The sequence below is a fragment of the Colobus angolensis genome, unplaced genomic scaffold, assembly GCF_000951035.1.
Source record: "Colobus angolensis palliatus isolate OR3802 unplaced genomic scaffold, Cang.pa_1.0 Scaffold12, whole genome shotgun sequence".
Lineage (NCBI taxonomy): Eukaryota > Metazoa > Chordata > Mammalia > Primates > Cercopithecidae > Colobus > Colobus angolensis.
Genome location: NW_012113141.1, coordinates 2,501,477 through 2,512,301, shown reverse-complemented (window position 1 = coordinate 2,512,301; position 10,825 = coordinate 2,501,477). Strand labels below are relative to the sequence as shown.

Here is a 10,825-nt window from a genome sequence, read left to right as displayed (position 1 = left end):
CACGTAGGGAGCCGATGCGGGCCTTCACGCGTGGCGGCGCCGTGCCCGAGTAGGCCGGGCCAGGCGGGGAGGTGCGAGGCGCAGGCAGGAGGCACCGCCCGGCTCGGCCGGGACCAGAAGCCCCTAGGGCTAGTCTAGGGACTGGCAGCCCCGGGGGCAGGAAGGCGGTACCATTCCTCGGAAATGAGAGCTTGCCTCTAGGCGTCCGGTGGACGCGGAGGTGCCGAAGGGGACTTGCAGAAGTGGGCGTGGAAAGCAGGCGGAAGCGGGAGCCCGGGACGCTACGCAGTCCTAGCACCCGGGTCCCGCGCCTGCCTCGCCCAGGCCGAGCGCGCCGGCCCACCTGGGTCTTCAGCGACAGTCCATCACCCCTCCCCGGCCTGCCTGGCCTAATCTCCAACTGGCAGATTTGTATTGCTGAACCCAAAGCGACACCCCAGAACACCCGCCCGCGAGTCACCGGCTCCAGTGGCTCTCCCTCAGGGCGCACTCCCTCTGGGCGGGACTTGAGTCACAGGTCGCGGCCTGTCCCCATCCTCCGAGCCTCCTCTTGCTCTTGGGCATCCAGGCCCACTGGAACTTGGGGCACGGTTCAGCCACTTCTCCCAGGTGCTGTGTCTTCTGCTTTCCCAAAGGAAGTTAGGTAGGATGGGAGGAATCCCTAGAGGTGCTACGAGGACAGAAACTTTAGGATTCTTAATTGTTTCTGTGTTCGGGAAGCCTCTAGGAGCTTTACTGCCTTACAAAATGACTTGTAATGAGCTCAGATATGCAAACAAGTTGTTGCTATTGTGATTGGACAGGTAAGGAAATTGAAGCTCAGAGAGGCCTCAGTCTTGCTGGGCTTTATACAGCCAGGAAGTTGTAGATCTAGGATTACAGCTTGGATCTGTGAGTCTTTGAAGCAGGTGCTCACCTCTAGGGTTTGCTGTGGTCCCAGCTGTATAGAGCCCCCTCTGCCTAAATAGGTCACTTTCCTGCAACCAAGTCTGCACCATATGGTGTCCTGAGATCCAACCCCCAACCTCTACCCTAGCTCTTGACTTTAGGAGTACCTAGCCCTTGACCAGGCCTAGCAAAGGTACAGTCAAATCAAAGGGAGGGATGACTTAGGTTCAGGAATCCCAGGGGCCTGACAGCCACCATCACCCACAGAAAAGGGGGAGCTTAGATATAGTCTTGAGGCCAGAGCTTCCTGTCGAGGTCACAGTCCTCACTCCCTGCCTTAGGGCCTATGCAGAGGGACATCTCGAGCCACCTCTGAAACTGTGTCTTCATCCATAAGATGAAGACTCTAATGCCCACCTCCCCTTCCCCTTGATTGTTGTGTAATACTGTATGCAAAATACCTGCACATAATATACACTTAAGGAATGGTAGGTATTATAGAACTGACTGAGAAGTTAATGCAGTTAAAGCTTCAGGGACTCTCACTTGATTCCTACTCTTCTAGGCCCTGGGAGGGCCTAGTAATGTGATATTTGTATATTTATATTTGAATTATTTTCCATAGAGAGCACCAATTTATTTAATCTTCAAGCCCGACAAAACCTGGATTTGCCCTGGATCATAATTACAAACCAGGAAGAGAGAGATTTTCTGGCACACATCAAACATTTGGAACTACCTACATGGCCATTAAGCAAAATGGAGTGAATGAGAACAAGATGGTTGTTCTCAACTGCCATTTCATTTGAGTTCCACAGATCTGCCAAGCTCACAGGGCTGGAAACTCCTTGAGGATGGAGGACTGGGTTTTGTTAATTGCTTTGTCTTCCACGCAAGCCCAGGGCCTGGCACTTGGCAGGCTGAATAAGCCTAAAGCCTAATGCAAAATCAAAAACATGGCCCTTAACCCAGTCACTAGCCGGTGCCATCACCCATGCCCAACCCCTTGTTACAACTCCTATCTGAGCTGGAGCCAGGGAGAAGCTGGCGCTTGGAAGAGCCAAGTTACCCTGAAATGTCCTGTTTGCAGGCAGAAAAGCTGCCTCTGCTTTCTCTTTCCTGGCCTTTGAGAGGGAAACTGCTTCTCAAGGTGACTCATTCCTCCCCACTCCGTGAATGCAACCAGGCCCCAAGGCCTGTCAATATTTCCTGAGAAATGTCTCTAGGCCTGACCTACTGCACCTCCCAACTCCCAGTCCATCTCCCTGTGCCAGAAATATTACAAGAGTCTTCTAGCTGTCCTCCTCAGCTCCTGACCTCACGCCATCCAAGTCATTCTGGGCACCAGGTCACATTAATCCTGCTAAAATGCAGCATAATCATGTCATGACCCTTCCCTAAATCCCTTCATGGCCCCCTCCTTCCTGAGAGAGCCAACTTAAACATCTCTGCTGGTTTCCGAGGCCTTCTGTAATCAACTCCACTCTTTCCCACTTATCTCTTCCTCCACTCTGGCCACAACAAGGCAACTTACCCACCGTCTTCTGCCCTCACCAAGTCCACTCCATTTGTTCCCTGCTCATATTCCCTTCCTTGCCCTGCCTTATCCACTCATCTCTGCCTGACCAAGCATCCCCTCTCATCTAAGGCCCAGCTTGCCTACCCTCCCTGGACCACAGCTACTCACCCCAATCTCCCAGGCCTCAGCACCTCGACAGGGCAAACTCAGGCTGTGCTCACAGTCCATCTGGATATACATCCAGACTCTTCTTTACAGGGCAGGAACCTGGGACGCCACAGGTGGGCCATCTTGCCCAGTGTCAGGTTGCGGTAGAGTTTGGAGCCAGGACTCCAACCCAGTCCTGATGCCCAGCCAGTGCTCCGTCCATCCCACCCCCAACCCCTCATGCAACTTGGGCCTCAGATAAGTAACACTGAGTCATGACTGCCTAACTGATATGGGTGACTGTCTTCTAGGGGGCTGGTCCTATCTGCCCCAATCAGACAGCTTCCTGAGGCCAGGGCCCATGCTGCACTGCTGTGTCCCCTCTCTGTTGTTCCAGCGATGACTTCACTAATTTCCTTAGTAATTTGCCTCTTTTTGCTGTTCCATAGCTCTTAGATCCCTGCTAAGGCTCCTTGACGGTTACGCCCTGGATCCTCAGGAAGACCCCAACCCACAGGGAGTCCTTAGTTCCCTCCCTCTCCAGATGGCCCTCCACTTCCCTTCAAGTCCCCTGAACTCTCTCTACTCATTTACTGTGGTACCTCCTACACAAGTTCGGGTTGGAGGGACCAGTGCCAGGCTGCCACCCCAGGAAACGCACCTGCCTATAAGACAATAAAGGCTGCCTTCTAAGTTGGAATGCCTGTAGCAATTCCCATCTGACCCATGGCACTAGGAATGTTACTTCAGAAATGATCTCCAACAGATAACAGCTGTACCTCCCGCACCTGGGAGCACATGCTGAATAGCAGTGTTTGCATAACATCGACAGTTTGCGGAGCAATTTCTCATTTATTGCTTCGTTTCTCCTGATAACAGCCTGGTGAGGTTAGAAGGGCAAATATCATTATCTGCACTTAATCAGTCAATGAGGATGTGAAGGTTGTAGAGCTTGGGTGTTTTGGTTTTTTTCTTAAATTGAAATGAGGTCTCACCATGTTGCCCAGGCTGGTCTCGAACTCCGGGACTCAAGCGATTCTCTTGCCTTGACCTCTGAAAGTGCTGAAATTGGCCAGGCGCAGTGGCTCACACCTGTAATCCTAGCACTTTGGGAGGCCGAGGTTGGCGGATCATGAGGTCAGGAGTTCGAGACCAGCCTGGCCAACATAGTGAAACCCCATCTCTACTAAAAATACAAAAATTAGCTGGACATAGTGGTGAGAGCCTGTAGTCCCAGTTGCTCGGGAGGCTTAGACAAGATAATCGCTTGAACCCGGGAGGTGGAGGTTGTGGTAAGCCAAGATTGCGCCACTGCACTCCAACCTGGGCAACAGAGCGAGACTCTGTCTCAGAAAAAAAAGAAAAGAAAAAAAGAAAGTGCTGGGATTATAGGTGTGAGCCATTGCGCTCAGCCCTGTAGAGTTTGTTAAGGTCTCAAAGAGAGCAAAAGACAAAAATTAAGACCAGTGCCTAAACCGTTAGACGGTCTTGGAACCCTGACATTATGGGACTGTCATACACAGCCTGTCCTAAAGAGATGCCCCGGAAGAGATCCCAACCTAGCATTTCTATTAGTTGGATCAGTGGTTTCCAGTCTGACTGCACCAAAGCTACCTAGGGAGCTTCTACAAATGCTGATGTCCAAGCCCCACCCAGAGACTGAACTGATGTGAATTACAGTCCAAGTTTCACTTTGTAAAAGCTCCCTAGGTGAAACTCAGGTGCTGCCAGGAATGAGGACTACTGATTTAGACCCTAACTTTCCACGGGGACATCTGGAAGAAATGTCTAAAATGAATTGACCCATAATCCTTTTAGCAGCTTCTCTTGGATGCTGAAGGCGGTTGCTCCGGGTTTTAGTGGCTCTGCAGATCCTGAGTTCAGTGGGGTGAAGGTTACTGTGACTCCATCAGCATTGCAGACAGTTCTACTTCTGCGAGAGAAGTCTGCTGCGGAGACACTGGCCACCCAGCCCCTAGAGAGGCTGGAGTTGTAAAATCACATTCTCAGTCTATCTCCTTTTCTCTTTCGTTTGCCCAAAGTCCTGACCTCCAACATTATAACAGGGTCAGTAAATCAGCAACCGCCAAGCTAAAACTGTGGCCTATAATAACATCTTATTTGGCCCACTTGATGTTTTATAAATTTGTGCCTGCCCTTTACAAAAAATTAAGAAATCTCACTTTAAAATCTAGATTTCAGGCCAGTGCCTCACACCTGTAATCCCAGCACTTTGGGAGACTGAGGTGACGGTCACCTGAGGTCAGGATTTCGAGACCAGTCTGACCAACATGGAGAAACCCCATCTCTACTAAAAATAATATAAAATTAGCCGGGCATGGTGGCGCATGCCTGTAATCCCAGCTACTCAGCATGGTGGCGCACGCCTGTAATCCCAGCTACTTGGGAGGCTGAGGCAGGAGAATTGCTTGAACCTGGGAGGTTGTAGTGAGCTGAGATTGTGCCATTGGCCTCCAGCCTGGGCAACAAGAGCGAAATTCCGTCTCAAAAAAAAAAAAAAAAGTTACAAAATAAATAAATAAAATAAAATCTAGATTTCAGGCACCTAAAGGTGATGTCACACAGGACCCACTTGATCCTGTGGCAACATGATCATCATGGCACTAGCTCCTTATCTCAGCCAGCTCCTTCCCAGCATACACTGGAGCTGAGCAGCCACTGCCCCCTTTAGACAGGGTAGGGGAGCTCCAGCCAGCCCAGGCCCCACCCAGCCCACTGCTTGACACTGCTGACTGGCCCCTGAAAAGCATTGACATTTTTGGCTCCTAATAATTGGAATTTACCAGCAAAAAGCCTCCCCTTATTAGGGCCGGGATTTAGGATGAGGCAAGAGCTGTGCCTAGGATGCAAGACTTAAATCTTGTACCTGAATATTGCTCCGACGGTGCCTCTCTTGCTCCATCCAAGCCCCAGTCCTCTCAGGTATCATAAAGGCCCCTGCCAGGTTCCTCCTTACTCAACCCTGACCTTTTCATCTCCACTCAGAGAGGCCCTGACCCTTCAGGGACACATTTCCCACCTTCTGTCCCAAGGAGGTGAAGGAAACCAACATAATTCACCCCAAAATATGGTTCCCTTCTGTAATGAGTATTTTGAATGAAAGGCCCTTAAAGATCAACTGACACTGGAAGAGACTGCCCCACCTCCAAAGGGGAAAGACCAAAAGACCAGAAGGATGCCCCTGGGGAACAATTTTTTCCCTTCCCCTTCCCGTTATCTGATTCTCTGTTGCAGAAAAGAAGACTGAAGAATGTCACCACCCCTAGAGGGATAAGGTGCCTGTTAGATGCCTGTCTGGCTGATTCAGTTTCCAAAAAGAGCCATTTACAAGTTAATCTCAATTCTCTGATCCCTTCTTTCTCCAGAAAAATCTTGCAGAATTACAGAATTACCATATTCCCCATCTCCTTACCAGCTTCAAAAAGCAAAAAAAAAGGCCATATGGCCAGGCATGGTGGCTCACACCTGTAATCCCAGCACTTTGGGAGGCCAAAGGGGGTGGATCACTTGAAGTCAGGAGTTCCAGACCAGGCTGGCCAACATGGTGAAACTCCATCTCTCTACTAAAAATACAAACATGAGCTGGGCGTGGTGGCACAAGCCTGTAATCCCAGCTACTCAGGAGGCTGAGACAGGAGAATCACTTGAACCTGGGCTGCAGAGGTTTCAGTGAGCCAAGCTCACGCCACTGCCCTCCAGCCTGGGCAACAGAGTGAGCCTCTGTCTCAAAAATAAAAGGCTATATAAGCTACTGTACCCCATTGAAGGGTTAGGGTAATCACTGTGTTTTCTTCTATGCATATTAGAACATGTGTATGCCTTTTCTCTTAATCTGTCTTTTGTCTGTTGACTTTTCAGCAAATTCACAGAGGAGAAAGGGGAAGTTTTCCTTTAATCCCACAGAGGCTTCTACTCCCCTTTGAAGATAAAAGTTCCTCAGAAGCGCCAAGGAAATCTGAGTCCCACCCTGTCCCTTTCTAGACATCCCATTCTCATTAAATTGCCTCTGACCCTGACAAGAGTCATAGGCATAAAGAACTGTAGCCTGGGCTGAGCGTGGTGGCTCATGCCTGTAATCCCAGCACTTTGGGAGACCGAGGCAGGTGGATCACGAGGTCAGGAGTTAAAGACCAGCCTGGCCAATATGGTGAAACCTCATCTCTACTAACAAAAATTAGCTGGGCGTGGTGGCATGCGCCTGTAGTCCCAGCTACTCAGGAGGCTGAGACAGGAGAATTGCTTGAACCCGGGAGGTGGAGGTTGCAGTAAGCTGAAATTGTGCCACTACACTCCAGCCTGGGCAACAGAGCAAGACTTCGTCTCAAAAAAGAAAAAAAAAGAATTGTAACCTGGAGGAGGAATGGTCAACCAGAACGTTGAGGCCTTCCCAGGCTTCAGGCTAGCTCCTTATCTCAGCCAGCTCTCCAAATAGTTTCCCCGAAGGCAACCGTTATCTTTTGGACCAGAGCAATCTCAAATCAACTTACCAGTTACCCTGAGTTTCCCGGGATAGTTCTCCCAGCATTCACACACAACCACCTTCACAGGGCCAGGAAAAAGTCCTCGATCCTTTCCTTAGAGTTAGCATTGTAAACCACAAATAAAATTCTAACCCACTCTCCTCCTTATCATCTGAATCAACCTCTCCTCTCAGCCAGGGCATTCCCAAGTTAACCTGAAAAACTAGCTCAGGCCATGATGGAATGAGGGAGTCAGACGTACTTCATTATACCTTCCTCCCTTTTGGAATTCAGTCCCATCTGATCAACATTAACATCAACACAGACATTCAGACTGATAGACTAGAACAGACTCTCTAAGTCTAATAAGAAACATTTACAATCTTTTCTCTGAAGTTTGCTATCTGGAGGCTTCATCTGTATAAAACCTTGGTCTCCACAACCCCTTATCACTTTTTTTTTGAGACGGAGTCTTACTCTTTCGCCCAGGCTGGAGGGCAGTAGCATGATCTCAGCTCACTGCAACCTCTGCCTCCCAGGTTCAAGTGATTCTCCTGCCTCAGCCCCCCGAGTAGCTGGGATTACAGGCGTCTGCCACCATGCCCAGCTAATTTTTGTATTTTTAGTAGAGACAGGGTTTCTCCATGTTGACCAGCCTGGTCTTGAACTCCTGATCTCAGGTGATCTGCCCGCTGTGGCCTCCCAAAGTGCTGGCATTACAGGCGTGAGCCACCATGCCCAGCCAACCAATGTACCTCTTACATGTATTGATTGATGTTTTATTGTCTCTCTAAAATGTATAAAGTTGTAGCTTGACCGCTTGGGGCACATGTTCTCAGGATCTCCTGAGGGTTGTGTCATGGGCCACTGGCTGCTCATATTTGGCTCAGAATAATCTCTTCAAATATTTTGCAGACTGACTCTTAATCAACAGCACCAAGATATACTGGAAAATGCTCACACAGAGTCCATGTCAACATCGAGCCAGGGTTCCTAGGCTCTGAGATGACATGGGTCAGCAAATTAAACATATAAACAAAAATTAGATTCTGAGTTTTTACGTTGCTTATAAAGGATATTTTTTTTCTTTTTTCTTTTTTTTTTTTTTTTGAGACAAAGTCTGGCTCTGTCACCCAGGTTGGAGTTCAGTGGCACGATCTCGGCTCACTGCAACCTCTGCCTGATGGGATGAAGTGATTCTCATGCCTCAGCCTCCCAAGCAGCTGGGATTAGAGGCATCCATCACCACACCCAGCTAATTTTCATGTTTTTAGTAGAGAGGGAGTTTCGCCATGTTGGCCAGGCTGTTCTCGAACTCCTGACCTCGAGTGATCTGCCTGCCTTCGCCTCCCAAAGTGCTGGGATTACAAGCGTGAGCCACCATGCCTGGTCAGTTTTTTGTTTGTTTGTTTGTTTTTTTCTTGAGATGGAGTCTCGCTCTGTCACCCAGGCTGGAGTTCAGTGATACAATCTCAGCTCACTGCAACCTCCACCTCCCGGGTTCAATCAATTCTCCTGCCTCAGCCTCCCAAGTAGGTGGGACTACAGGTGTGCACCACCACGCCTGGCTAATTTTTTGTATTTTTATTAGAGACAGGGTCTCACCGTGTTAGCCAGGATGGTCTTGATCTCCTCACCTCGTGATCCGCCTGCCTCGGCCTCCCAAAGTGCTGGGATTACAGGCGTGAGCCACCGCGTCCAGCAAGAGACAGTCTTCTTCTCTAAGATTCAGAGGGAGCATGAGCCTGCCAACACCTTGACTTTGGACTTCTAGCCTCCGGGCCTCTTAGAAGAAGCAAGATGTGAATCCTACAGCTATAAGGAACCCAACGCCGCAAACAACCACATAAGCAGGAAAGCATGACCCAAGGCAGGACACCTAGTTCAGCTTGTCCCAGCTCCTGACCCACAAACATGAAACCCCCATTGCAAAATATTACTGAGACAGTGAAAGATCTAACCCAACCAACTCCATCTTGCTTTTACTCTCCAAGCTGTCCTTGTTCATTCCTGGGCGTAGGCTGAACTAACTTTGGGAGGAACTTAGTTTATAGTTTAAAACAAAGATGAGGCTGAGTGCCGTGGCTCACACCTGTAATCCTAGCACTTTGGGAGGCCAAGGCGAGTGGATCACTTGAGGTCAGGAGTTCAAGACCAGCTTGGCCAACATGGTGAAACCCCGTTTCTACTAAAAATACAAAAATTAGCTGGGCATGGTGGCAGGCACCTGTAATCCCAGCTACTTGGGAGGCCGAGGCAGGAGAATCGCTTAAATCCCAAAGGCAGAGGTTGCAGTGAGCCGAGATAGGGCCACTGCTCTCCATTCTGGGCACTACAGCAAGACTCTGTCCCAAAGATAAATAAATAAATAATAAAAATAAAACAAAGATGATAATAGCCCTTTTCCAAAACAAACCCTCTTCTTGTCTGGAGACCAGACTGCCTTTGAAGGACTAACAAATTAGCCAAAAGATTAGAAATTATGGTTTAGGAGTCATGCAGCTGGAGGCTACAAGATTCTGACCCTCCCAAATTGCTCTTGGGGATTACATCACTAAGATAGTGCTTGAGATATTTTGCAGATCCTGCACTTGATGGATCAGCTGGCACCCCCCAGATTGATAAACTGGATCTTCTGATCTTGTGGCCCCCAGCCAGAAACTGACTCAGTGCAAGACAGCTTCAACTCCCTATGATTTCATCTCTGACCCAACCAATCAGCACTCCTGACTCACTAGCTGCTTCCGACCCACCAAATTATCCTTACAACTCCAATCCCCAAATGCTGGAGGAGACTGATTTGAGTAATAGTAAAACCCCGGTCTCCCGCAAAGGTGACGCTGAGTGAATTACTCCTTCTTTATTGCAATTCCCCTGTTGATAAATCTGCTCTGTCTAGGCAGTGGGCAAGGTGAACCTGTTGGGTGGTTACAAGTTTGGGAGCTTGTCCTTATGACTACCTGCCATAAGGGTAATCCTGGTTCGGTAACCTCCCTCTGGTGACAGATCCAGAGGCCAGTCCAAGCGGTGGCCTACTTCTCTTGGACTGGAGGTTGACTCTGCTACTGTCTCTACAGGCCGGGCACTGCCGACCCATGGTGCATGGATTTCATTGCAATAGAGAAATAGTCCTGGGGAAACTGATTTGAGTAATAATAAAACTCTGGTCTCCCACACAGCCAGCTCTGCATGAGTTACTCTTTCTCTATTGCAATTCTCTATCTTGATAAACAGCTCTGTCTAGGCAGTGGGCAAAGTGCACTGGCTGGGTGGTCATAGAAATTGTAGATAATACATGTGTGTTATTCTAATAAAAGAAAAAGAGAGAGAGATAACTTTGGGAATGATGCCCATACAAAACAAAGCAACAAAATAGAATAGAACCTGCATCCTTGTCACCAAGCTGCCCCATATCAGCACACCCCCCTACAATTACCTCCATATTTCTAAAATTTGAGAGAAAAACAAAATTCCAATGTATTTATCCAAATGCTGTTTTGGAGTTTTCTGTTACTGCCAGCCAAATCTAATCCTAACTGATACAGAGGTTGAACAAATAAAGGGTAGGGATTTCATTTTAAACAGGATGGACAGGGAAGGCCCTCTGAAGATGTGGCATTTGAGCAGAAACCAGAATAAGATGAGGGACACTATGCCAGTGTCTAGGAAAAGAGTGTTCCAGGTAGAACTATCCCCTCATCACCTCTGCTGAAAATCTGTCATCATCCTTGACCTCCTTCCACTCCCATGGGCTCCACATCTAACCTGTTACCAAATCCTAAGAATTCTA

General features: G+C 48.8%; 1 protein-coding gene across 1 annotated transcript in view; it reads right to left on the bottom strand.

The window, feature by feature from the left end:
• HK1 (hexokinase 1) overlaps positions 1-2,805 on the bottom strand; it is an 88,197-nt gene extending 85,392 nt beyond the window's left edge. The window contains exon 1 of the mRNA XM_011927156.1: positions 2,576-2,805. Coding sequence (XP_011782546.1) covers positions 2,576-2,647 — 72 coding nt within the window. The 5' untranslated portion in view covers positions 2,648-2,805. The remainder of the gene's footprint in view (positions 1-2,575) is intronic.
• Positions 2,806-10,825: the final 8,020 nt, after the last annotated feature.